Source organism: Anthonomus grandis, chromosome 10, assembly GCF_022605725.1.
Source record: "Anthonomus grandis grandis chromosome 10, icAntGran1.3, whole genome shotgun sequence".
Classification (NCBI taxonomy): Eukaryota; Metazoa; Arthropoda; class Insecta; order Coleoptera; family Curculionidae; genus Anthonomus; species Anthonomus grandis.
The window spans coordinates 3,998,595-4,026,224 of record NC_065555.1 but is presented as its reverse complement, the minus strand read 5'-3'; the positions used below and the strand labels follow the sequence as shown (position 1 = coordinate 4,026,224).

The 27,630-nt window shown below is 33.9% G+C and overlaps 4 protein-coding genes across 5 annotated transcripts; 2 read left to right on the top strand and 2 right to left on the bottom strand.

Moving 5' to 3' along the window:
* Positions 1–299: 299 nt before the first annotated feature.
* LOC126740878 (upstream stimulatory factor 2-like) lies at positions 300–3,968 on the bottom strand. Its single transcript, XM_050447042.1, has 4 exons — positions 3,821–3,968; positions 3,499–3,656; positions 2,978–3,234; positions 300–1,364 (listed from the first exon to the last, which is right to left on the bottom strand). The coding sequence occupies exons 1-4, from the start codon at positions 3,829–3,831 to the stop codon at positions 1,017–1,019; spliced, it is 774 nt and encodes a 257-aa protein (XP_050302999.1). The 5' UTR covers positions 3,832–3,968; the 3' UTR covers positions 300–1,016.
* Positions 3,969–4,182: 214 nt separating this feature from the next.
* Positions 4,183–6,130, top strand: LOC126740881 (dynactin subunit 5-like). The gene is made up of 4 exons (XM_050447046.1): positions 4,183–4,350; positions 4,428–4,615; positions 4,672–4,783; positions 4,855–6,130. Exons 1-4 carry the CDS (start codon positions 4,303–4,305, stop codon positions 5,053–5,055), a joined length of 549 nt encoding a protein of 182 aa, XP_050303003.1. The 5' UTR covers positions 4,183–4,302; the 3' UTR covers positions 5,056–6,130.
* On the bottom strand, positions 5,325–6,787 carry LOC126740876 (toll-interacting protein-like). The gene is made up of 6 exons (XM_050447041.1): positions 6,604–6,787; positions 6,431–6,545; positions 6,185–6,371; positions 5,928–6,129; positions 5,729–5,878; positions 5,325–5,677 (listed from the first exon to the last, which is right to left on the bottom strand). The coding sequence occupies exons 1-6, from the start codon at positions 6,685–6,687 to the stop codon at positions 5,555–5,557; spliced, it is 861 nt and encodes a 286-aa protein (XP_050302998.1). The 5' UTR covers positions 6,688–6,787; the 3' UTR covers positions 5,325–5,554.
* Positions 6,788–7,033: 246 nt separating this feature from the next.
* On the top strand, positions 7,034–27,187 carry LOC126740873 (probable phosphorylase b kinase regulatory subunit alpha). 2 transcript variants are annotated; one of them, XM_050447038.1, is made up of 19 exons: positions 7,034–7,469; positions 7,523–7,682; positions 7,736–8,002; positions 8,056–8,244; positions 8,296–8,448; positions 8,500–8,673; positions 9,136–9,459; positions 11,606–11,753; positions 12,443–12,607; positions 12,669–12,839; positions 12,971–13,024; positions 15,158–15,372; positions 15,421–15,571; positions 21,562–21,754; positions 22,770–23,053; positions 23,118–23,170; positions 23,233–23,385; positions 23,438–23,695; positions 26,682–27,187. In XM_050447038.1, exons 1-19 carry the CDS (start codon positions 7,168–7,170, stop codon positions 26,907–26,909), a joined length of 3,642 nt encoding a protein of 1,213 aa, XP_050302995.1. In that variant the 5' UTR covers positions 7,034–7,167; the 3' UTR covers positions 26,910–27,187. The 2 variants fall into 2 exon arrangements, with proteins under 2 accessions (XP_050302995.1, XP_050302994.1); XM_050447037.1 differs by lacking the exon at positions 11,606–11,753 and adding an exon at positions 9,531–9,678 and having other exon boundaries at positions 7,038–7,469.
* Positions 27,188–27,630: the final 443 nt, after the last annotated feature.

The following is a 27,630-nucleotide window of genomic DNA, read 5'->3' as shown; positions in this document are numbered from 1 at the left end:
TTTGGTTTTTTCTTTGATTATATAAAATATGTTTCTATGTACAATCAAAATCGATTCTGTATTCTCTTTTTGTCCTGTATAACCAAATAAATACTTGTATTATAAATTCTAGGATTAGGAAGCTTTTAGCACAAGTTTGTAAACTTAGCAAATAAAGTATATTTTGACTTTGACTATTTTAATAAGATATATGTTATTATAATCCGTGTTAAAGCATGTGAACAGCATAGACGAAGACAAAATATTATTCTCTGAATAAAATCAATACATTCCCTAGGAATTAAAATGAAACAATAAGCTGTAATCAATTGAATAGTGATTTTTTTTTATAAATATTTTATTAACAGAAATTACATAGTAATTTAACGTTGTAATAAATTGGTCTTACATTTGTAAATAATAAATTAAGACGCTCGTGCCTTACTAATCAATACAACAGCACTATAATACACATAATTATCTTTAAAAAAAAATAACAAAAAGTTCCTCAAGCAAAAATAGAATAATAATAATTTACACAAAAAAGGAATTATTCGAAACAAGAATAACGACAAACGTCTCTGCTTTGGGATTAGAGGGCAAATCAGTATCAAAACTATGAAATTTCACACTTCGCAAGAGAGTTTGTTAAAACAGAAACTTGGATACACCATGCTTTTTATAAGTCATATTATGCCTACCAATAGTTACTAGAGGTTGTGATATGCCTTAAATCTTAGAAACTGGCCACTGTATCTCAACAACAGGATTTATTCTAATTGAATTCTCCTCTTCATTATTCCGAGTTTGATACAGGGTGTCAAAAAATATATAAAAATAAACTACTGAGACACCTTATATTGCACATAAAATAACTTCTATTAAACCATTTAGCACTTACCAGTTTCCAAGATAAGATAAATCTTAATTACTTGCATACCTAGTAAAAAATTATTACTATTATTATTACGAGAATAAATAATTATATCCTCATTTCAAACAATTCTTAATAACTAATTTTAAATTTAAAAAAGAAGCTATGAACCGTCAACGTCCACCCCGTGTTTCTTTAACAGCTCTTTCAGTTCCATATTTTCCGCTTCCAGGGCGAAATTTTTATTTCTCAATTGGTCTACCGCGTTCGCGAGTTTCTTGTTTTCTTTCAAACAGCTGCCCAATCGCGTCTCCGTCGCCTGCAGTTCGATTATGTACTCGAACGCTTTGGCCAACACGCCCCCTTTCGAATGCCCGTCGTATTGGCCGTTGCCCTTGACGTCCTGCGGACTTTCCGGCAGAATTTTCGCCAGTTTCGCGATCCAATTGTTGATTTTGTCCCTGCGTCGCCTCTCGACTTCGTTGTGGGTCGCTCGTCTTCTTTCGTCTCTCTAAATCATTCAAATGTTACACTTTTTATAGGAATTTAATTTTTGGTTTTTATGATAACTGCCTGGAAGAAATATTTAATTTTTCTCTTCCAGGCAGTTGAAGAGGAAAATTTGACAGATACGCAGATGACGCAATTAATAATGAGAGTAGCAAGTCTTGCCTAATAACTCAGGGTGTGCCTCAGGGCTCTATCCTAGGTCATTTTCTTTTTTTTTTGGTGTATGCTAATGACTTGGTATATTTTAGAGGGCATTGCACCTAAGCACGATAGTCACTAAGTTTACAAACATGTGCTAAAAGCTTCCTAATCCTAGAATTTACAATACTAGTAGTTATTTGGTTAAACTTAAAACCGGATACAGAATCTATTTTGATTGTACATAGAAGCATATTTCATACCATCAAAGAAAAAACTAAAAAAAGAAGAAAAGAAAATTGGGGATTGAAAGAGATAAATTGTTTACTTGATGAGTATTATGACTGGTGCAAGATGCTGGACCAACGGACTTATTTATGAGTGTAGCAGTTTCCAATATAAAGAGTGAGAAAACTATTAAGATTCTTTCAGCTACAAAAAGAGGTTTACAAGAGACTCTCAGACCAACACCACATAGATACCTTAATGTTTTTTTATAAATAATAAAAATGATGTTAAGGAGTCCCTTGGAGCACAAACCCCATAACGGATATGAGAGTCTATTAAGGCGAAATAAACTGAACGAGCAAACAACCCCCCCAACTCATGCCTGGCAACACTGACTGCAAAACAACCAGAAGAAAGTTTAGCAGCGATGCCCAAAAACCATTGCCACCCAGATACTGTACTGGGGGGAACAAATAATGGACCCACATTCCAAGATTGGCAAAACTAAGCTATTGAAAAGATGGAGACTCACTTTAACAATAAATCAAGTTCTAACAATAAATCAAGAAGCACATTTTCTACTTTTGATAAAATGCATTTAGTAGAAAATAAAAGAGTCAGGTCAAAAAGCACTCCTAGATCCTTCTGCTGAGGTACTCTTAGAAGTTGTTCACCATTAAAGGTGTAATGGGACTACTATTTAGGGTGAATGACATATAAGCACACTTACTGACATTTAATTGAAAGCTATTTAATTCGCACTAGCTCCCAACATTCCAATATTCTCGATCTTGCAAGGCCTGACAATCATTGACAGATTGAATCTGAAAGAAACACTTGAAATCTCTTTGTTTTTAATATTGCCAGTAAGACCGTTGACAGCAGCCAAAAACCAAAGTGGTCCAAGATTGGAGCCCTGTGGAACACCACACAAGTACTTTTAAAGATACATGACTTCGAAGTTTTACTTTAATTTCAACATATTGAAACCTACAACTAAGGGTAGGACTGTTGAAAGATTTTGAAACAATACCATTGTTTAATACTTTTAGCACTAGTTTTTAAAGGTTCTTGATTTACCAAACAAAAACGCTCAAACTCATCGATTTTTAATTTTAGAAAAACGATTTTTTTTTTAACTTCTTAGGAGGGGCGACATTCACCATAATTTTTTAAATGGGAAGAGGTGTGTTGTGATACATCTTTTCAAAGGGCATTCAATTTTCTCTAAAAATTTAGGTTTCTTACCTTTTTTACTTGTACCACCACCGAAGTATCCAAAATAGGCGGTCTGGGTGCTATAGGCCTTCCAACACTATTAGCATTGTACTGTTCCGGGCTACCCAAAACGTACAATTGCCCATTAAGATTTGAACTAGATATCACTTGGGGTATTGTCGTTGTACTTGCAAACCCCGAATTGGTGGTTGTTAAATATTCCTGACTGTCCCCTGTGTCATCTGAGGTGCCTCCCACCTGTAGCACCCTATATGTTATTATCGGACCTGGGGTAAAAAAAAATTTATAAGGATAGAAGAAGAATTAGGGGCATTGGTGGGTAAGGCATTTGAGTTTCAGAAGGTGTGTAAGGGTTTTTAGCATTATACGGCAAGGTTACACTGAGCCAGTCAGTACCTCAAACCATATTCTACTATCCGTTCAAATTCATCATTATAACAATTGAAAGAAATTGGTGCTTTAATTTATATGCATTCCTACTATATTTCATATAAAAATACAGATAATAAATATGAAAAATGGAAACGTACCTTCAGAAGTATACTGTACTTCACCATCAGCATCCTCAAGCAATGTTTGTGGGGCCATCTGGTCTACCGTACAATGTTCATCTTCACTGTCCATTTCCTTAATGGTGTTCAAGATAATCTTCTCTTGAAGTTCCTCTTTTACGATCTCCTGCTTCAGCCTAATAACAACAACAACAACAAAACAGAATGTTTATCTCATTATCCTATTAGTGGAGGGTATTTATTTTTATGTAACACACTGACTATGACCTTGCTATATTCACGTTATATAATTGGCAAAAGAGATATTTAAGGACTAAATTGTATTGCGAAAAGACTTTACCTTTTAGCCATAGCATCAAGAACGTTCGCTCATGAAATTTAGTAAATATTCCGCAAATAATTTGAATTTTAGTGCGACGATCACGGGAACAAAAGTTTTGATCATGTGATGCGGAAAGGTTATGACATTTCCTGACAGATTTGACAGTGACATAAGGTTTGACGTTTGGACATTTGACACTAAGTCCGCTGTTTTTTATGTTCAGAAGTCATGGTTGGTTTAAACCCAGAAGAATATTAAATTTCTTTTAATTTCCGTAAGATTTTTCATTCCATTTTCGTTACATATTATAAATCTGTAAAGAAAAATGTCCTTGCTTAAAAGAGTGACAGTTCTTACTGTCATTGCTGACACCTGTCATAATTGTCAAAAACAGCTGATTGAAATTTGTTGTATATTTTATTTATTTTTCTCGAAAAAAAAAAATACAATTGTACCCCTTTTCTGCTGCATTTATTTAAATATTAACACATTCTACAAGCATGGAACCCAGTGATATTTTTTACGACAAAGGCGATTATGTGGAAACTGTAAGCCTAAAAAGTGCCATTTGAAGCCCTATCATAGAAGTCAGAAATGATTCAATCTCAATATTTTTATATTCTAGGCTTCAGGCAATAAAGTTTGTCGTTGGACCGTACTCTGTGGATCCCAAAATATAATTCTTCAAGGCAAAGTGATAGTCCAAAATCAAGCAATCATCAGAGGTGACCTGGCTAATGTAAGGAGTGGCCGATACTGTATTATTAGCAAAGAGGCAGTTTTAAGGCCCCCACACAAAAAATTCAGCAAAGGGTAAGCGTATTTTAAACTTTAAAACTTTATTTAGTACCAGGCATATTGGTTTGTAGTGTGGCATTCTTTCCTTTAAACATTGGAGATCATGTTTTTATAGGGGAGAGGAGCCTTATTAATGCCGCCCAAGTAGGAAGTTACGTATATATTGGTAAAAATTGTGTTATAGTAAGTTACTTAATTTTACAAAAGGTGGGTAATTTGATTGAATTTTGTGGCTTATTTAATGGTTTTTTTAGGGCAGGAGATGTGTCCTAAAGGACTGTTGTGTGATAGAAGACAACACGATTTTAGCTCCAGAAACTGTGGTGCCTCCATTTACAAGATATGGAGGGTCTCCTGGGAGGCAAATTGGTGAATTGCCTGAATGTCAGGCTGATCTTATGATCGATTATACCAGGAGTTACTATCAGCACTTCCAACCTGCCAAAGATATTTAGTGCTTTTGGATGTATTAACTAATTATTTATTTATCGGGAGCTTTAATATTACTATAAAAATGGGTTTTATAAAGTAATGTATAAATGAATGAAATGCTTCAGGTATTGAATTAATTTTTTTATAAGATTTATGATAATAATCATTGTTTTTTACTTATTTAGAACATTCAGAAAAGGGTCAACGTTTGACCAATATTTGCATTAAATTAAACATATTATCAGTTTTTTTATAAATAGGCCCTTAAAACCAATAAATAAAACTTCAAAGGTCATATAATAATAATATTTTATTTCAGTGTAATACTTAATATGGCTTACCAAATGCATCATATAACACCTTGAAATTTTGGAAAAGCTTAACATATATAATTACCTATTCTAAGCCTATTAAAGCCTCATAATATAGATTACAGTTAAAATTATAATCATTAATAAAAACTAACAATTAATAAATTGATAAAATCATTTATGGAAGTAAGTTAATTCGATTAAACCCGCTTCACTCGCAGTCTTCTCCAGACATTTGCAACAAAGAATGTATGGTTTTATCCTTGTTGCCCCTGTTGGCTTCAAACACAGTTTTAACTACTTCCTTGTCTATGTTGGGAAACATTTCTTCAATCTAAAAATGTATTTATAAAGCAATGACATGACTCAATTAAATAAATCTTACCAAGACTAAACCAGCCTGATTGGTTTGAGGAGAAGGTTGTGGCTCTCCAGCATGTGGGGGAGCAGCGTAGACTTGCAGAGGTTTCACTCCGGTAGAGTCTACTCTTGGTACAATCATTACTGGGTAAGATGCGGGTTGGTAACCACTTGCCTTAAAAAAAAATCTTTAAGCACCTTGATTATCAGCCAAATTTACTTACATTATAACTTAAAACCAGATTAATCATGCCTTCGACTCCTTCTCCTTGTTTGCCGCTCAGTGCATACCAATCCTCATGTGTTTCTCCTGCAAGGACTTTTTGTGGAATAGAAATTTGGGTCCAGGCAATCAATTCGTCCATAGTAAATGATCTTTCATCGAAAATCTCTATATTCATCGTGTTTATCCCTTGTGGTATTAAGCTGAAATATAACTAATAAAATTAGTCTTAAAAGAGCTGGATGGTTTAAGCCTTACCAATAAATGACCTTGTTCCATCTAGGATTCTTCCCACCATTAGAGTCAGTTGGGGTCTCGTAAATATTATGCCCCACCCTAATTCTGCAATAAGGGTCCATTCGAGTCATTCCATAGTTTTTGGCCAATTTTGCTTGGACAATAGTGATGCTTAAGCGACCTGCCGGGTTGGGAACATGACCCATACCTAGAAATTTTACATTAACAAGATAGGCTGGTTAATTTAATAAGTATTTAATCTCTCACCGACTGTATATTGTTGTTGTAAAGCAAGAGCTGTTTGTCTGTCAGCGGCCTCTTGTTGTTCCTGGGGCGAAATATTAATTCTGAGGAAATCGTCGGGCAGAGGCCCCAAAAGAACCTACAAAGTTAACAAAATTAGGGAAACGTAATGTAACGTATCTAGTGATACACCCTACCCTATTGCGTCTGTCCTTGATACTGTTGGAAACTGCGGAAGCCATGTTTTTGCACACCGTATTAAACTGGTTTAAAATTTCCATAAATTCATTAGTGCCTTAAAAACGGAGTCTCTGCTTGTTTTTACGACTTTTTTTTTTAAAGATTTGTTTAGGAAATGAACGTCATAATCAGCTGTGATGTCAGTATGACAGCTAACAGGTGGAGGCTGTCATTTATTAGCTGACAGTTCAACTCACGGATTGACTGTAGACACTATTTTTATTATTGAAACTCTAATCTCACTTATTTATTTTACATTACTAAAAACCGAATCTCCTCACGTGTATTTGAGATTATGTTACGCTTCAAATGTAACCCCAAAGTCAGTGTGTGAAAGCTCTTAAACTCCCAAACAAATCAGCTGATATATCGGACGGATTACATTTACGAATCGTTTGTAGACACTGCCGTCATTGAGTTATCATTGAGAACGTAACCTCACTTATTTATTTTTATTTTTTATTACTAAAAAAACTATTAATTACTTCTCAGTATCCATAAATTAATATATAAACGTTAAAATGCGGAGCCGAAGCAATTCGGGGGTGCGCCTGGACTATTACCAACGTATAGTGCATAAAATTATCATGTCCAAACAAAACCCAGTGACTGGCTTATTCCCTTTAAATGAGCATAACAACCATGCCTGGATAAGGAACAACGTTTACTGCATTATGTCCGTTTGGGGCCTCTCGATGGCTTACAAGAAAATGGCCGATCAAGATGAAGATAGGGCCAAGACATATGAACTGGAACAATCCTGTGTTAAACTTATGAGGGGCCTCCTTATGGCCATGATGCAACAAAAAGATAAAGTAGAACGGTATGTGTAATCCTTATATTAATATTCATATTCAGGTTATCATTTTATGGCAGATTCAAGCAAACCCAGAATCCATTAGATTCTTTACATGCAAAGTACTGCTCTGAAACGGGGCAAATAGTTGTGGGGGATAATGAATGGGGCCACTTGCAAATAGACGCGATCTCCTTATATTTGCTTATTTTGGCTCAAATGACTGCCTCAGGGCTTCAGGTAAAAACCCATTAAAACCTTGTCAATAACTTAAATAAGGAGAATATTTTTAGATTATTTTTAACTTAGATGAAGTGTCTTTTATCCAAAATTTAGTCTTTTATATTGAGTGTGCCTACTGCACCCCTGATTATGGTATATGGGAAAGGGGAGATAAATCTAACCATGGCCTTCCCGAGTTAAATGCCAGCTCTATTGGTATGGCTAAGGCTGCCCTAGAGGCCATGAACGAATTGGACTTATTTGGGGCTAGGGGTGGTCCCTATAGTGTTATACATGTTTTAACTGATGAGGCTCAAAAATGTCAAGCTGTTTTGCAGGTTTAGAATCCTTTATTTAAAATGTTGTCAGTTTTTAATGCATTTTTCTGCAGTCAATGTTGCCAAGGGAATCCAGTTCAAAGGAAATAGACAGTGGATTGTTGTCAGTTATTGGTTATCCAGCTTTTGCAGTGGATGACCCTAACCTGATAAATATAACTAAGGAAACCATAGTCGAGAAGTTGTTGGGCAAGTATGGGTGCAAAAGATTCTTAAGGGATGGCTATAAGACCCCTAAAGAGGTATAATAAGGCCAAGAGGTTGTTGAAATAAATTATTTATAATAATTTTAGGATCCTAATAGGTTATATTATGAACCTTGGGAGTTGAGGATGTTCGAAAACATTGAATGCGAATGGCCAATGTTTTATTGCTATTTAATACTGGACGCGTTATTTTCGGGGGATAAGGATATGGCTATGGAGTATAGTGAACGTTTAGATGAGGTATAAGGTATAGGTATAATTTAAACATTGTTTTTTAATGGTAAATTGCAGATTATGATTAAAACTGAGGATGGTATTAAATTGGTACCAGAACTGTATGCTGTACCGGCAGAATTGGTCGCGGCAGAATACAAGGAACCCGGCACCCAAAATCGAATACCTTTGGGTCAAAGTCCGTTTTTATGGGCTCAATCTTTGTATATCATTAGCAGACTTTTGCAAGAGGTAAAAGAAAACTTATGAAAATTATTCAATTAGGTCCATTTCTCATAAACCTGAGTCTAACTTGGAAAGCTCTTTTAAATTGTTCGTAAGGAGTTGTGCTAACTGGGAGTGAAAACCTTAAAGACATGCCTGGAATAATTTTTAACTTTGAAGAAACTTAAATTTTATTAAAAAAAATGGTATCAAATATAGCCTAACCAAAATGGTTGTGATTCATTTAATATCTCATCTATACAAATGTTTTATATACAGAATACATCCTCAGGAATCTCTCCTAACACTCACTCAAAATTCTCTTTATATGAAGTGTTTAAAAGTCCAGTTTTGTCCGTCGTTCATAAATCTCGATCTAACTCTGAAAGTTCTTAGGCTAGAGTAATCCTTTATATATCAAATTGTGCGATTACTTTATAAAAAAAAACCTGGAATATTCGCTTCTTAATTTCTTATTATAAATTATAGAATTTTTTGGCACCAGGAGAGTTGGACCCGTTAAACCGTCGCTTGTGTGCCGAAAAAAAGCCAGACGTGGTAGTTCAGGTGGTCATTCTGGCCGAGGATCTTGAAATTAAGAATAAACTAGCGGAACACGACATTGCGGTCCAAACTGTTGAGGAGGTCGCTCCCATTGAGGTGCAACCCGCCAGGGTTCTATCGCATCTTTATACGTATTTGGGGCGAAATAAGAAACTGGGACTTACCGGTAGGAAATCGAAGGACGTGGGCATTTTGTGCACCAGTAAACTATATTCACTTGGCGATCGAATATTCGCTTTTACGCCACAGGTAAATACATTTTTATTTATTTATTTTATGTACTGAAAATTACTGTGTAAGTTCTGTTTTTTTTTCTCCAGTTCACTGACATGTCTCACAATTACATTGCCTCAGACTATGAACTGATGATTGACATTTGCAAAAGCGAGATTAATTTTCTGAAGTCCAGCTGGCAAAACATGCTCGGACGGCCTTTGGTTACGATTTTATGTCGAAGGTTACATTTAGGTACAAAAGACTAATCGTTTCTTTTTTTAGTGGTAGCTTTGGGTTTTTGGGGAAATCGAGTGAAACCCGAATGTAATTAATGTTTGCACGTTCGTTTCGGAGCTTTTTTGGCGTTTTCATTTACTAACTGTTCTTTTTTATGTGTTTCGTGGGTGTCCTTAATAATTTGTTATGTAAAACGTGCTTAAAAATCAGCGAAAAATAATCAGTGGGCTAATCCCCGGTAAATCTGAGTATAACTCGGGCAATTTTTCAGCTAGAAAATTTCTTTATATATGAAATTGTTCATTAAGCACAGCTTTAACTGCCTAGTGAAAGTCTTAAAAAAATCACTGGAATAGTTGAATTATCATAGGAGAAACTTTTGTGAAAATAATAAAAAAATACATATCTCAACCAAAATCGCTATAGCTCATTAAATTTTACAGCTAAAATCATGTTTTGTATATGGAATTGTTCTTTAGGAATCCTTTATATCCTCCTTGAAAAAATATCAAAATTTCTCAAAAAGTTTTTGAGTATTACTCATAAACATCAATTATAGCCTGGCCTAGGTCCAACCTTCATAAATCTAAACGTACCTCAGGCAATTCTTGAGCTATAAACATTCTTATTGCATGAAATTGCTCACTAAGAATTGCTTTATCTGTGACCGAAAACCTTAAAGGAATCCCTGTAATAATTTCCGAATTATTATGGAAGAAAGTTAAGTTTTTGTGAAAATAATAAAAAAACACATATCTCAACTAAAATGGCTATAGCTCATTAAATTTTATAACTAAAATCATGTTTTGCATATGGAATTGTTCTCTAGGAATCCCTTCATATCCTCCTCGAAAAAATATGAAAATTCCACCCCAAAAAGTTTTTGAGTATTACTGATAAACATCAATTGTAGCCTGGCCTAGGTTCAACCTTCATAAATCTAAATGTACCTCAGGCAATTATTGAGCCATATACATTCTTAATGTATAAAATTGCTTATTAAGAACTGCTTTATCTGTGAGCGAAAAACTCAAAGAAATCCCTGTAATAGTTTCTGAATTATCATGAAAGAAAGTTCAATTTTTGTGAAAATTATGAAAAAAAACACATTCCTCAACCAAAATGGCTATAGCTAAGTAAATTTTATAACTAAAATCATGTTTTGCATATGGAATTGTTTCTTGGGAATCCTTTATATCCTCCTTGAAAAAATATGTTTTCTCAAAAAGTTTTTGAGTATTACTGATAAACATGAATTATAGCCTAGCCAAGGTCCAACCTTCATAAATCTAGACATACCTCAGGCAATTCTTGAGCTATAAACATTTTTAATGTATGAAATTGCTCACTAAGAACTGGTTTATCTTTGAGCGAAAACCTCAAAGAAATCCCTGTAATAGTTTCTGAATTATCATGGAAGCAAGTGAATGTTTTGTGAAAATAATAAAAAAAACACATATCTCACCCAAAATGGCTATAGCTAAGTAAATTTTGTAAATAAAATCATGTTTTGCATATGGAATTGTTTCTTGGGAATCCTTTATATCCTCCTTGAAAAAATATGAATATTTCTCAAAAAGTTTTTGAGTATTACTGATAAACATGAATTATAGCCTAGCCAAGGTCCAACCTTCATAAATCTAGACGTACCTCAGGCAATTCTTGAGCTATAAACATTTTTAATGTATGAAATTGCTCACTAAGAACTGCTTTATCTGTGAACGAAAACCTCAAAGAAATCCCTGTAATAGTTTCTGAATTATCATAGAAGAAAGTGAAATTTTGGTGAAACAAACATAAATATGGTAAATACCTCTACCTCATTCAACCTTTGAGCCTTTAAATATGAAAAATGATCCTCGGGAATCCCACCAGACTAGTCCCGACAAAAAAACAAAACTAAACTGTGTCCCATTTTGTTGCATGTCCGTGTTTGGTTTAGAATATTGACATGAGCGAGTACTACACGAGTTACGACTTGGCACTTCTCGCTGACAAACTGACCACTCACATCGCGTTTTTGACCATCAGCTGGCGAAATCAGCTCGGGAGACCCACTGTCACCCTCGTCGCCACACGTCATTACCTAGGTAAATCGATTAACCTCCATTTTAAGCATGCCGCACGTATCTAATATGTTATTATTAATAATCGTCTAATTCTATATGATTTAAAGAGGGGGATTTAAGAAAGACGTCTTTTCTGCACAAAATAAAATGCCAATCTTGTTTTAAGATCGGCGCATATCGCTGAGATATCTGGTCATTATCGGACTCTAATTTAATGTATTTATAAAGGAAATGGTACACGATTAAAGGACTAGTAGTAATTTCGCTGATTACAATCAAAAACATAATATTAAAATTGCTTAGAAGGAATGAAGGAAATTATTATTATTATATATTTAATTAGAAGGAACGAATAATTCATATTTAAATTAGCTATTCTGCATTTACCATTTGGAGTACATGTTGGTAAAAAAGGCGACGCTCGACACACAGTCGACTAACTAGATTCTATTAAACGAATATTTGGTTTATAGGATAAGTCGAGGAAAAGTGAACCTTTCAAACAGTAAAGGGTATCAAGAAAGGGTTTTCTTGATACCCTTTACTTGATTAACCCTCGATTTTAACCCCTCACCCTGTAATCATAAAGCAGATTGGCTCAAGATAATTATATGGGCTTGAATGCAGCATGTTTACGTTTGCCAAAAAAAAACGCTTATTAATTTAGTCCTGTTTAACCTCTTAGACTAACCTTTTTTTTTTAAATGTAGAAAATGGGAAAATTCCTTTGGCAATGATCACCACCATGAAAAAACTGAAATCCGGCTACATAAACGGCACCAGAGTGACTCTGGGCCACCTCAGTGAGTTTTTGAACACCAGCTCGATTACTAATTTGAGTTTCCTCGGGTGCCACGAAGACGGCGTGCCGGACAGTGAGTGTTTTAATATAAATCGCGGACATTGTTATAGTGATTATTGTTTTTTTTTTCAAAGAATTGAACCCGCAAGTTTACCGATACTTGGAGGAGCATTTGCAAAAGTCTTTGTCGCATAAATCGGCTCTTCTCACTCCCACCACACCGCGGAGGCATAACAGGCACCTTTTAAAGAGACGGATGTCCGTTAGGGGTGCCGTGAAGAAAACCAGATCCATTAATGTCGATGGTGAGCCTATAGTATAACAGTTTATATTTAATTGTTTTATTATACTAACTAATTTTTTGTTGTATTTTATTGTGTGTAACTAACGCTCTAACGATTTCTTTCTTGGTTTGGCCCCTTTTTTTTGCAATTAGCTTTGAATTATTGGACGTGGGACACTTCCCCCGCAAAACCCACTACTCCAAATGGTAAGTGTAGCAATAGTTTATTGGAATCATCACATTGGGCTTTTGCATGTTTCTATTTAACCGAATATCGAGCGAAACTCGTTTTGATGTTAACTTAGGAACAGGCATACTATTTTAGAGTTAAGTTGGTCCTAAAACGAGAAGTTTTGGGTTATCTGTCCCTTGGTTAATATAAGCCTTTTTTGATTAAACGTTGCCAGTTCAATAGCAGTTTTGGCTCATAATGAAAGTTGCTTCCTTCTCATCCTGTATGAAGAGTATTTATTACTAACCCAGTTTGAGGGTTAAATTGTAATTAATAAAACATCCTCAGCTAACATTGCTCCAGGTAAATTGACTTTGGCTCAAAAATTTTACATGAACGAATGAGGTATTTATTTAGCGTCAATGCTACACAAAAATAACTGTAAATAAGTTAATAAATAACTGCATAATCTACAATAATTGAAGAGTGTAAAAAGTAATATAAAAACACACATCTCTAATAGTAAAAACAGATAACATAGAAACGAATTTGATTAAAACTTTCGGATAATTGCTCTAATCTCAGCGGTTATCCATTTTTTATTAATATATTTCTATTTCGAATGATTTTAGCTTTTGGGCACTATTGATTTATAATAACTTTAATATCCATGATAAAAGTGTTTGCTATACGTCACAGATATCATAAATCATATTAATTGGAAACAGTTCTTATTGTAATTTATCACAGTAATATTTTTTCGGTAATTCAGAAAAATTGACCAAATCGAGTATCACTGACCCTAGCTGCTTGGTTCACCTCATGTGGTAACAGTTTATAATCGGTTACTATATAGTCAATTAATGTTTGACTTATAGGAACAATTCGTGTTGGTTTTTTAAGGATTTGTATAAATTATATTTCTAACTTTATTGCTATAAAAGGTGCTTTAAGAACGTCAAAATTAAAACTTCTAATAGTACGGACTTCATAAAGACAATTGTTAAAAAAATCCAAAAATTTAGCTTCTTCTTTTTGGGATGGATGATATAAAACCCCTTTTCGGTTTATGTATAATTCCAATTACTCAAAATTGCTTTAACTCTCCTAATCCTCTTAACCTAGAATCCCGCTTTTTCCCTCAAATCAATCTTCAGAAATCCCTATTTTTAATTCTTACTCCAGGGTTAAATCGTTTAGTTAGCAATAAGTCAGTGTAACTCTTAAACGCTTACCTTCAATTATAATTAACTGAGTTGACTCCCTATTGAGGAATTGCACCTATGAAAAGAAAGAGCTACACCACATTGACGCATTCTCAATAAAAGACAAATCGCAGTCTCCCTCCACTTATTTATTAAACATTAGTTATTAGATTCCCTACATGTTTCGGACAAACTTAAAAAATTAATATCAAGTACACTTACAACGGTTTAAAATTGGTATTGGATGTACGCCCCAGGGTTTGATTCCATATAAAAAAAAACCTCTATTTATTATTATTTTTTTTATGATCAAGTACATCATTCTTGTACTCACTTTTTCAACTTACTGTGTCTTAACTCTTCATAGTCTCTTAATACACCGTTCTTACCCTTTATAATTTCTTTTATCTAGTACTAATCCGTTGCTTTCTTTCTTCACAACGTACGAATCATTATGTTAACCGCGCCATCTAATTTGTTCTCTATGAACCTGCTGCTTTCCTCTTGCTTTTACCAAAAAAATTGTAGTAACACATCATCAGGTACCATGGTACTTTTAGAACTTCTCACACAGATGTCACCTACGTTTGAGTTTAGAATATATATTTTTTAGCATACTGTTCGGTGCTTGTCAACAACAGAATGTAAATAAAAAAAAATAGTAGTAGGGCGTATATCCAATCCCAATTTTAAACCTTTGTAAGTGTACCTTATATTAATTTTTTAAATTTGTCCGAAACACGTAGCGAATCTTTAATAACTAATGTTTAATAAATAAGTGGAGGGAGACTGCAGAATTTTCATTTTACCTTAACCCACGACTCCACTGCAAGTATCGACTATTTCCTCACAAATCAGTCACTTTCCAAGGTTGACAAATCAATTTTCTTAACACTAATCATCTCATCTATAGCGTGCAAATCTTACCACAGCAGTCACCGAACATTTTCATTTACGTTTTAGCCGAAACGCTTGGGATGGAGAGCAACGAGACCCTGGAACGTAGAGGCTCGATTTATTACTCCTCGAACGCCGATACGGTCGATAACGCGTTGGGTGACTCAAAAATCGAAAAACCCGGTACTTCACCCGTTTTGGAGAAAAAACTGGAAATGCCCGTGGTTACGGTTACGAAACACCGTACCCAGAGCGAGAGTCAACAGTATGCCGATACTGAGGTACGATCTTAGATTATTTGAATATTAATTTTAAGAGTGATTTTTTAGGTGGAGGAGCTTTTTGCAATGTTAAGGGAATCGGAATCCTTGGACGAGCAGGGGGATATTCTTCAGTTCTTAGTGGTGTCCAAAGGGCTGGATTATAATACTGATATGTTGGAGAATGGGAAAGTTGTTACTGTTCGGGTGTTATTGAAAGGTGTGTCTTACAGTTAAGATTCTATAGATGCATGAAATTTGGGGGACATTGGTTGACAAAATCCACTGTAACTAAGAAAGCGTTTGAGGTACAAGAAATGTTCGTATGTGAAATGATTGAGAAATAAATTGCCTTTCTTGATCTATAAATTCGATGGAAATTTCCTAAAAAATGACTGCTAGTAAAATTGCCCTCACTATCTAAATCATTAACCTTAAATTGCTTTTTTACTCTCAAATCCATCCTCAGGAATGCCTTTACATAAATGTAAAAAAAGCATGAAAATATTCCCAGTGGTTCTAAAGTTATGCCTAAAAATGTTCCCAAAAACTTCAAATTAAAGGGCACTTTGACCTTTATGGCTAAAATTGCTTCAAATTTCGAGGTACAAAAAACTTTCGTATATGAAATCATTGGGAAATAAATTGCCTTTATTGACTTTTACACCCTTTAGTAATAATCCAATTACTTCATAAAAATTTTTTCAACCAAAACTGCCTTGACTATCCAAATGTTTAACCTAGAATGGTGTTTTGCCTTTAAATTCATCTTCAGGAATCCTTTTAGATAAATATGAAGAAAATATTTCGAGTGGTCTAAAGTTATGCCCAAAAATGTCCGATATCGAAAATTTCTCGGAAAGTTTTTGATGTACAACAAACGTTCGTATATGAATTTATTGGGAAATCAATGACCTTTCTTCGTCTAAAAAACTTTTTAAGAACAATCCAATTCTTTTATAAGAATATTATCATTTAAAAGTGCAAAAAAATTGCCCCGACCAAAAGTCATCTAACTAACCAAATTCTTAACTTAGAATCACGTTTTTAACTTCAAATCTATCCACAGGAATCCCTTTACATATATATGAATAAAATATAAAAATATTGCAAGTGGCTTTAGAGTTATCCTCAAAAACGTCCGATAACGATTAAAAAACTTCAAATTTGAGGACACTTGGACCTTGGCAGATAAAATTGTCTCAAACTCAGAAAGTTTTTGAGGTACAACAAACGTTCGTATATGAAATTATTGGGCATGAAATGACCTTTTTTGGCCTAAGTACCTTTTGAGAATATTCCAGTTACTTCATCAAAATATTTTTATTTAAAATGAAAATTTGCTAAAAAAAAATGCTTTAACCAAAGTTGCCCTCACTACCGAAATCCTTAACCTAGAATCGCGTTTTAAGCTTCACATCCATCATCAGGAATCCCTTTACACAAGTGTGAACGAAATAAGAAAATATTCCAAGTGGCTTTAAAGTTATGTCCAATAACAGATAAAAGTAAAGTAAAGTTTATACATGCTTATGAAAAAAAAATTCTTACAATCGTCACAAGTAGATAAACACATATGAAAACAATTATTTAACTTACAAATTATTAAAGTTTTACATTGCAAATTAAAACCCTTATATAAAATATTAAAAAAATAACACCCAAGATACAATTTCACAAATACTAAATAAAATAATCACAATTTACAAACAGTTAAAATGTTGGAGACTCCAATATCAATTTCAATTTCCTAAAACCTATTTTTGTTTTATTTTCAACAATTTTCACAGTTGAGCTTGTAGATACTCATCAAAGCTATAGAAGGCTCTGTCAGCAAGTAATTTTTTTACTGAGGCAGCAAAAAGTTTTTCATTTAGAGCTTTAATATTATTAGGAAGTTTATTAAAAAAGCTTGGGACATAATAAGTAGTTGAGATACGAGATTTATTGAGTCTTAGAAAGTGCATTTCCAGGAAATCTACCTGTCGAGTGCTGTGAGTATGAATTTCTGATCTCTGGGTATATTTATGTAAATTATTTTTTGTATATATTAGACATTCAAAGATATACCGTGATGGAAGTGTAAGAATTTTAAGTTTTTTGAAAGAGTCTCTCACATCGTCCCTGAAACCCAGACCCTCGACAACCCTCAGAGCTCTTCTCTGCAGTTTGAAGATTCTCCTAGCTTGAGGTGCATGGCCCCAAGCCGTGTCTTTTAAGCTTTTTAAAAGAAGTATTTGTTTTGCCAATTTATTTGCAATGAACTCCACATGCTTATCAAATATCATAGTAGGATCTAAGTGAACAACCAAGAATCTCACCCCATCCAAACTCTCAACATTGGTACCCTCTGTATTTCTCAAAGAGAATAGGACTTCCTCCGTTTTGTTGACATTTAGGCTAAGTCTATTTGCACTGAACCACTTGCCCAAATCTGACTTCACCTCCACCAGCATCAGCTCCAGTTCTTGCAAACTAGTACTCCTGCAAAGAGCAGTAGTGGCGTCAGCAAACAGTAGCAGCCTAGACTCAATTGATCTGTCGATATCATTGACATAAATAATAAAGAGGAGTGGCCCCAAAATAGAACCCTGTGGCACACCATAAGTTATTTTGCATTTTTCTGATAAAGCTCCACCCGAACAGGTTTTCTGTACACGTCCAACAAGATAAGTTTCAAGAAGTGATAAACTGGGTGGGGTCAGACCATAAAGTTTAAGCTTGCTCTGAAGGATCCTATGGGATATGCAGTCGAAGGCCTTTGAAAGGTCACAGAAAATTGCCCCAACATGGGACCCCATTTCAAAGCCCTCAACCACATACTTCAGAAAATCCAGTATAGCCTTAACAGTCGATTGTTTTTTCCTAAACCCATACTGAAAGTTTTTGAGGATTTTATTTTGTTCAAAATAGATATAAAGTTGATTTTTTAAAAGTAGCTCAAAAACCTTCGATATTATTGGAATCAAAGATACTGGACGGTAATTATTTAAATCATCTCTACTCCCTTTTTTAAAAATTGGTATGATATTTTGAATTTTAAAGCCACTTGGGTAGATGCCTCCCTTATACATAAATTTAAAAGCTTTGTTAAAGGATATATTAAATGCTCTTTTAATTGTTTTAGAAGAGGGACATTCATTTCATATATGTCTCTAGAATGTTCATTTTTTAAATTACTTATAGCATCTCTTACTTGTATATACGTCACTTTACTAAAAGAAAAACCCTCCACAGGGACACCCGACAGGCAGGCCTGATCCATAAATGATTCAGCAGTGGCCGTGGCCAGTGGAATCTCCTTGAGAGTTTCCTCAGCTTTACCTGAAAAAAATGTATTGAACTCGGATGCCAGTAAGACCCACGGGCTGTTCACTATTCACCTTCTTTCTTTGGCCATTTACAATCTGCCAAGCAGCTTTCGTTCCATTATCAGCCTGTAGTATATATTGAGAGTTTGCCACCCTTTTTGCAGATATAATTTCTTTCCTATACCTTTTTCTAAAGATTTTGACCTGTTCTGCATGTTCTAGACATTTATTATTGCTATACAAGGAGTTTAAGAAATGCAAGGTTTCACGCATTTGCTTTAAATGATCATTAAACCAAGAGACCTGACAATTTCCCATCACACTCTTCTTTTTTACTGAGAATGATGCATCCATTGCATTCACTAACAAACCAATAAAAAATGATTCTATTTCATTTACAGTATCAGGGGAGCATAGAAAACTTCAGTCAACGCTTTCCAAAATTTTGAACATGTTTTGGATACCCCTCTGTGTTATTGGTCTATGAAAAATTTGCTTTGTGTGAGTTGTACTTTGCATGTTTAGAAAATGAACTTTCATTTGAACGGCTTTATGATCTGATAGAACAGCCGCGAGAACATTTACTGAAAACGTAAGAGTATCTTTAAAGTTAACAAAAATATTATCAATGCAATTCAAATGCCTCATATTTTCAAAAATTACCTGTGAAAACCCATAAGATTTTAAAATATCGAGAAAATATGTAGTTTTTCCTGATAAAGTATTAAAATTGATCTTAAAATCTCCAGTAATACAGATAAAATTATTGTTCACAGTTAAAATTTCAAGAAGGCTAATTACTACATTTATAAATACATTAAATCACCTGCTGGTGGGCGGTACAGGGCCACTATAACCATACTTCTGCTTTCTATTTCAATAGCAGCAATCTCGCGGCTCCTCTCCATGGATAGTTCAACAAGTCTTTTCTTTCCATTGCGCCTATAGATGTTTTGGTTAGGATCAATGCACCTCCATGATTATGAACTTGACACATGCTTATACCCCTCGATGTAGAAAGACTCAAGCTCATTTTCAGAAAGGAAGTGCTCTGTAAGGCAGACACATCCCACCTTTTCTTGAGTTTCTAAAAGGAACACTTCCAGTTCTTCAATTTTGTTTCTAATTGAGCATACATTTTGATGTATTATTGTTAAAAATGTTCCTGCTTCTGTCGGGAGTTGTGCACGAGTCCTCCAGGGTTCGGTGGATTCCTCTGCAAGGTCTGGTGACATAATCATAGCTTTATCTTCCAGGGGCACTTCCAGTTTGAAGGAGCTCTTTCGATGCAGCAGATTTGGTCTTCATCTTCTCACATTTACAAGTGACATTTGTGGTGTTTTTTAGAAAGTTTGTGACCTCTTCAGCAGTTACTAAGGGGCCAAAAAATGTTGATGTTCCCAAAAACTTCAAATTAAAGGACACTCCGACCTTTATAAATAAAATTACCTGAAACAAGTTTTTAAAGTGTGACAAATTAAATCATTGGGAAATAAGTGGCCTTTCTTGCCCTAAAAACCTTTTAGTAATAATCCAATTATTTCATAAAAATATTTCTATTTAAAGTGAAAATTGAGACAAAAAAGGATTTTAGAATCTGGCCGTTTAACTTTTGTCCAAGAAATTGGATGAATTTATGATTTTTTCTTAAAATTTCTTCCAAAGAAGTAAACTATTTGATTATTTTCCCACAAGACACCTAAAGCTACTTTTTAGGATTTTCTAAGCACTTGAAGCTAATTTTAATGTCATTGAAGCAAACTGAAGCCATTTTTGGTTTTCATGCCACTTTAAAAAAAATGTTAGTTTCTTCCAGGCATTTACATTTACTTTTAGAAATATGAAGTCATTTCTGATTTTTTTCAGGTAGTAAAGGGGCATTTCTGGAGTTGCCAGCCTATTTTGACCTTTTCCATATTTTTTGGAAGAGTTAATGAATTTTAATCTGAATGAAATTAGAAATGACTTCAACTGCCTGGAAGAATTCAAAAATTATTTCAAATCCCTGTAAAAAATCACGGACAGGTCCAATTTCCTGGATGAAATCGAGAGTTAACTCAACTGCCTGGAAGAACTTAAAAATGACTTCAAATGCCTGAAAGATCGAAGAAATTAATTCAACTGCTTGGAAGATAGACTTTAAATTCCTGGAAGACATCATAGATTGTTTCGATTTTCTGAAAGGACATATGTCAAGAAAATTACCCTCACTAGCCAAATCCTTAACTTGAAATCGCGTTTTTACCTTCAAACCCATTGTCAGGAATCCCTTAACATAAATGTGAAAGAAATATGACAATATTCCCAGTGGTTCTAAAGTTATGCCCAAAAGGGTCCGATAACATTAAAAAAGTGTTTCTTGGACCTTGGCGGATAAAATTGCCACAAACTCGAGAAAGTTTTTGAGGTACAAGAAACGTTCATATATGAAATCATTGGTAACTAAATTGCCTGTTTAGTCTAGAAACCTTTCAAGAATAATCCAATTATTTCATAAAATCATTAGCATTTAAAGTGAATATTTGCTAAAAAAAAATGGCAAAAAATTTGCTCCAACCAAAACTGCCCTAATAGACGAAATCCATCGTCAAGAATCCCTTTACATATATGGACTTTGACGGATAAAATTGGCTCAAACTTTGAGGCAAAACAAACGTTCGTATATGAAATCGTTGAGAAATAAATGATCTTTCTGGGCCTAAAAACCTTTTACTAATAACCCAATTATTTCATAAAAATATTATCATTTAACGTTAAAATTTGCTAAAAAAAAAATCTCTCAAACCAAAACTGCCCTCACTACCCAAATCCTTAACCTAGAATCGCGTTTTTACCTTCAAATCTTTCGTGAAAATACTCTTTAAAAATCAGTATGCATAGATCTGAATTTTCTTTAAAGGTCTATACGAGAAAGCTTGCCAACAAAAGATGTGGGGTTTAGTCAGACATACCGCGGGTATGTTGGGAAAACGCGTGGAAGATTTAGCGAAATCCGTAACCGATTTATTGGTACGGCAAAAGCAAATCACCGTGGGAATGCCGCCGAATAACGAGCACACCATTACCGCCCCTTTACCGGAAAGCGAATTAAGGTAAATTTAGGAACTTTACTAAATTCCAGAGGAAAAATCACACTGTATATAGTGAGATAAAAATTCAAGGATTTCTACATAAAATTATAATCACTGAAATTCTTTGCCTTATATTTGGTGTTCTTGGACCTCTAGCTCAGAGAGTTTTACATATCAAATTGTTGTGCAAGAAACGTCCATTCTTTGTCCAACACTCTTTTAGGAATATCTCAATTATTTCATGAAAATACTCTTAAAAATAGTGAAAACTTGATAAAAAATTGTGCTTCAACCAAAGGTGCCATAACTACCCAAATATTTAATTAAGAGTAACGTTTTTACCTTCAAATCCATCCTCAGGACTTGCTTTATGTAAATTTTCGACAATATTCTTATTAGTTCAAAAGTTATTCCGAAAATGTCTGCCAATGAATAAAAATCTCGATATTACAATATTAATTTAAATAACTTCAAATTTCGTGCCACTTTTGCGTCTCAAGAAACGTACATATACGAAATTGTTGTGTAAGAAATGAACTTTCTTGGCCCCGGACATTTTATATTAAAATAAATAAAACAAAATTTGTGAGCTAACATATACTTTATGTAATATCAATTTTTTTCAGTTAATTTCTTGGCTTTTGTAGGATAGATATAATGATCTACATATGATTATCTAAAATGTGATCAAGGGCCAATCTCTAGAGCTCATTATATATACAAGCATTATATATTATTAACTGAGTTCTGTGTGATATACCAAATACATTATAAATTCAGTATTTTATTATGTAATTATTAGATACCTATACTAACTAATCCAGTTTTGGTAAAATCAATTTTTGTTGTATTTCTTTGTAAAGAGAATATTTTATGTATATTTAAGTTGAAGTATTGTTTTGAATCATGTGGCACACACAGATACCTCTGTATCTAGGTGTCATTTATGTCTATTGTATTTATATACTGTGCATCATTACCTAATAAATGAATTGAATATATCATTCCAAACTCCCTCAAGTTAGTTTTTGCTAAGGCTCCTAATACACGAAGCGTACGGCCAAGACGACAGCACGGCAATGTTAACCCAAGAACTGCTCGTATATTTGGCAATGTTCATACGCACCGAACCGCAACTGTTCATGGAAATGCTCCGGCTCAGAATCGGTCTCATTATACAAGTGATGGCCACCGAACTGTCGAGAACTCTGATTTGCGACGGAGACGAGGCTTCTGAGCATTTGCTCAACCTTAGCCCGTTCGAAATGAAGAATCTTTTGTATCATATTATTAGCGGCAAGGAGTTTGCTATTAGCAGCGGTGAGTTATAGTGACAATGAAAAAAAAAACAACATTTTTCAGGTTATTTTTATTGTTATTTCAGTTGGCCGAGGCAATTTCTCTATAATAAGCAATAAGTCTAGCAGGATTAGTAAGGTGAGGACTTTTTATCTCTTTCTAGGTCTACATGAATAAAAAAGACATTTTTTTTTTTGTAGAAAAGCCATATAAGTCTAGCAACCGATTCGGCCTCAGATGACTTAATAGAGCCGGACAGACAGGGTCAGTGGTTGAGAAGACGACGACTAGATGGCGCCCTCAACAGAGTCCCGAGGGACTTTTACCCGAGAGTATGGAAAGTTCTGGAACGAGTAAGTTTACACCCAGTAAAAAATTTGTAATTGATTAAATGACTTTTTTTAGTGTCACGGTATTGATATAGCGGGCAAAGTGCTGCCGCAATGTTTGACCCAAGAAATGACCCCCGGGGAACTAAAGTTCGCCTTGGCAGTCGAAACCGTTTTAAATACCATACCGCAGCCGGAATATCGACAGTTGATCGTTGAGGCCCTCATGGTTTTAACGTTGGTCACCGAGTATAACGTGGCGCCGTTTTTAGGGGGAGTTTTGCAGATCGAGTATTTGGTACATAGGGCTAATGAGTTGTTTTTGCAAGATCAGGTAAGAACATTTATTTAATATTATAGGGGAATTCTTGGGGATTAATTTGATATATAAAACGGTTTTTTAAGTGGGAAGTTTGATCGAGTTTTTTTCGTGAAAATTTCACTTCAATGTATGATAATTTGAAAACTACTTTAGAGATTTTTATGAGGTTTTCACTCGAAGCTGAAGTACTTTTTCAAGTACAATTTAATATATGATGAATTTTTGTACCTCAAGAATTCACTGAGCTAGACTCAGATTTACCAGGGGTGAATTTAAGCGAGAGGCCAAAAACCTTGTTGGTTAAGCTCTGTTTGATACCAATTTTTTTTTACAAAAACTTTATCCGATGATAATTCATTAACTATTCCAGGCATTTTTATGGGATGTTCACTTAAAGTTAATGCAATTCTTAACGAACAATTTCATATATAAAGAATTTTTGTAACTCAAGAATTCACTGAGCTAGACTCAGATTTACCAGGGATGGACTTAAGCGAGAAGCTACAAACCTTGTATAGACCTTTTTAAGTCATACTCAACAATTTTTTGAGGATTTTTTTAATTTTTTTCCAGGACAGTATAAAGAGATTCCTGAGGATGAATTTGATGTATAAAACGTTATTTTAGATTCAAAATTGACTGAGTTACAATCATTTTAGTTAGTAGCTCTGTTTAATACCAATATGTAACTTTCTCCCATGATAATTTAATAACTCTTGTAGGCATTTTTGTGGGATGTCCACTCAAAGTTAAAGCAGTTCTTAATGTACATTTTTATATATAAAAAACTTTTGTAACTGAAGAATTCTCTGAGTTAAACTCAGATTTACCAGAGATGGACTTAAGCGAGAGGCTAAGAGCCTTGTATAGACATTTTTTAGTCCTGCTCAATAATTTTGTGGGAAAGTTTTATATTTTTTTTTAGGAGAGTACAAAGAGATTCCTTACGATTAATTTCGCGTATAAACCATTTTTTTGTAAGCAAAATTGACTGAGCTACGGTCATTTTGGTTAAGCGCTGTTTGATACCAATTTTTTTTACAAAAATGTCACTTTATTCCATGATAATTTAATAAATATTCCAGGCATTTTTATGGGATGTTCACTTAAAGTTAATGCAATTCTTAACGAACAATTTCATATATAAAGAATTTTTGTAATTCAAAAATTCACTGAGCTAGACTTGATTTACCAGGGATGGACTTAAGCGAGAAGCTACACACCTTGTATAGACCTTTTTAAGTGATACTCAACAATTTTTGAGGAATTTGTAATTTTTTTTCAGGAGAGTATAAAGAGATTCCTCAGGATGAATTTGATGTATAAAACGTTATTTTAGATACAAAATTGACTGAGTTACGGCCATTTTAGTTAGTAGCTCTGCTTAATACCAATATGTAACTTTCTCCCATGATAATTTAATAACTCTTATAAGCATTTTTATGGGATGTTCACTCAAAGTTAAAGCAATTCTTAGTGTACATTTTCATATATAAAAAACTTTTGTAACTGAAGAATTCTCTGAGTTAAACACAGATTTACCAGAGATGGACTTAAGCGAGAGGCTAAGAGCCTTGTATAGACATTTTTTAGTCCTGCTCAATAATTTTGTGGGAAAGTTTTATATTTTTTTTTAGGAGAGTACAAAGAGATTCCTTACGATTAATTTCGCGTATAAACCATTTTTTTGTAAGCAAAATTGACTGAGCTACGGTCATTTTGGTTAAGCGCTGTTTGATACCAATTTTTTTTACAAAAATGTCACTTTATTCCATGATAATTTAATAAATATTCCAGGCATTTTTATGGGATGTTCACTTAAAGTTAATGCAATTCTTAACGAACAATTTCATATATAAAGAATTTTTGTAATTCAAAAATTCACTGAGCTAGACTTGATTTACCAGGGATGGACTTAAGCGAGAGGCTACACACCTTGTATAGACCTTTTTAAGTCATACTCAACAATTTTTTGAGGATTTAAAAAAAAAAATTCCAGGAAAATATAAAGAGATTCCTGACGATAAATTTGATGTATAAAACGTTATTTTAGATACAAAATTGACTGAGTTACGGCCATTTTAGTTAGTAGCTCTGTTTAATACCAATATGTAACTTTCTCCCATGATAATTTAATAACTCTTATAAGCATTTTTATGGGATGTTCACTCAAAGTTAAAGCAATTCTTAGTGTACATTTTCATATATAAAAAACTTTTGTAACTGAAGAATTCTCTGAGTTAAACTCAGATTTATCAGAGATAGACTGAAGCGAGAGGCTAAGAGCCTTGTATAGACATTTTTGGATCATGCTCAATAATTTTGCGGGAAATGTTTATATTTTTTTTAGAGAAGTATAAAGAGATTCCTGACGATCAATATCATGTATAAACCATTTTTTTGTAAGCAAAATCGACTGAGCTACGGTCATTTTGGTTAAGCTCTGTTTAATATAAATTTTTTGACAAAAATGTTACTTTCTCCTATGGTAATTTAATAACTCTTGTAGGTATGTTTATAGGATATTTACCCAAAATTAAATCAATTTCTAATAAACAATTTTATATATAAAGAATTCTTTTAATTGAAGAATCCATTAAGCTAGACTCAGATTTACCAGGGATAACCTTGTATGGACCAAACCTTGTATAGACATTTTGAAGTCATACTCAACACTTTTTAAAGAAATTTTTATAATATTTCCAAGAAAGCATAAAGAGATTCCTGAGAATCAATTTGATGTATGAAACATTTTTTTAGATGCAAAATTAACTGAACTACGGGCAATTTAGTTAAGCTCTATTTGATACCAATTTTTTGGCAAAAATTCAACGTTTTACATACGATAACTTTGCAACCATTCTAGGCATTTTTATGGCATTTCTATCCAAAGTTAAAGCAGCTCCTAATAAATAATTTAGTATATAAAGAGTTCCTGAAGGTTTAACATATAAACAAGGACTTCAAGTCTTCAAAAACCCTTCTTTTCTCCTTCCAGATGTCTTGCAATGGTGATGCAACCCTTTGCTGTGCAAAACCGAAGGACCAACGCGAAACCACCAACACGGGAAGTCTGTTATGCGGGGGTGCGGCCTACATCTGTCAACATTTCTACGACAGCGCTCCCAGCGGTTCTTACGGTACCATGACGTACCTTACGAGGGCCGTAGCGGTTTATTTGGACTGCGTACCCAAGAGTGGAGAGTTGGAGTGTAGTATTTGTTAGTTGGAGTTTTTTTTTGTTTATAGCAGTTTTTATTGTTGTATTGTATAACGAACAAGTTTAGTTTAAGTGTAAAAAACGCTTAAAAAGTCACTTTTAGGTTATGTAGCAAGATTTTTCATAATAGTGGATTGGTACTGTGTAGTGCAATGTTTTGGTTTTTTATGTCTAATATGAGGCATGAAGCGCAATAGATAAAGTCCCAAGGAAAATATTTTAATTATGTTAATAAATTGTAGGTTTATTTAGAAGAAAAGAAATATATTATATTGAAAATTGTTGTTATTAGTTATTTATTATTAAAACCTCAATTCCTGCAATTATAGCCCGCTACATTATAAATACTCACAACATGGATTAATGACTAAATTATATTTATTAACGAATTTCAGTGTAACAGTATAATCTCTTGAAATACAACAACGTCAGGAGTATCTATAAAAGTTACCGCTTTTAGTGTATAACACCCGATTAAATCGTTTTTCGCCATCTTATTTTTTACAAACAATATGAAAAATAAACTTCTAATAGTTGTCAATCACTTTTCCAGTTAAATTTTAAATGACCACAAATCCCTAAGATACAGGATGACAAGTGTAATATGTTAATTTTACTATGGGTTTGGTTAACAGAATAAATCTGAGAGTCCTACACAAATTAAACATATCATAGTAATATGTTAAGGTGTGTTTCAAAAAGCCTAGTGTTCTGAATTATATAAGAA

What these genes read in the sequence shown, in the direction of transcription:
- LOC126740878 (XM_050447042.1), bottom strand. An exon ending in AGTACAGTATACTTCTGAAG is followed by an intron (nt 3,235 to 3,498) that starts GTACGTTTCCAT and finishes TTTTTACCCCAG; the next exon opens with GTCCGATAATAACATATAGG. An exon ending in TGGTGGTACAAGTAAAAAAG is followed by an intron (nt 1,365 to 2,977) that starts GTAAGAAACCTA and finishes TGAATGATTTAG; the next exon opens with AGAGACGAAAGAAGACGAGC.
- LOC126740873 (XM_050447038.1), top strand. Translation starts at nt 7,168, where the DNA reads ATGCGGAGCCGAAGCAATTCGGGGGTGCGCCTGGACTATTACCAACGT. An exon ending in TGACTGCCTCAGGGCTTCAG is followed by an intron (nt 7,683 to 7,735) that starts GTAAAAACCCAT and finishes GAATATTTTTAG; the next exon opens with ATTATTTTTAACTTAGATGA. An exon ending in TTAGCAGACTTTTGCAAGAG is followed by an intron (nt 8,674 to 9,135) that starts GTAAAAGAAAAC and finishes TATAAATTATAG; the next exon opens with AATTTTTTGGCACCAGGAGA.
- LOC126740876 (XM_050447041.1), bottom strand. Translation starts at nt 6,687, where the DNA reads ATGGAAATTTTAAACCAGTTTAATACGGTGTGCAAAAACATGGCTTCC. An exon ending in TCAAGGACAGACGCAATAGG is followed by an intron (nt 6,546 to 6,603) that starts GTAGGGTGTATC and finishes TTAACTTTGTAG; the next exon opens with GTTCTTTTGGGGCCTCTGCC. An exon ending in TGGAACAAGGTCATTTATTG is followed by an intron (nt 6,130 to 6,184) that starts GTAAGGCTTAAA and finishes GTTATATTTCAG; the next exon opens with CTTAATACCACAAGGGATAA.
- LOC126740881 (XM_050447046.1), top strand. Translation starts at nt 4,303, where the DNA reads ATGGAACCCAGTGATATTTTTTACGACAAAGGCGATTATGTGGAAACT. An exon ending in CACAAAAAATTCAGCAAAGG is followed by an intron (nt 4,616 to 4,671) that starts GTAAGCGTATTT and finishes ATTGGTTTGTAG; the next exon opens with TGTGGCATTCTTTCCTTTAA. An exon ending in TTGGTAAAAATTGTGTTATA is followed by an intron (nt 4,784 to 4,854) that starts GTAAGTTACTTA and finishes TGGTTTTTTTAG; the next exon opens with GGCAGGAGATGTGTCCTAAA.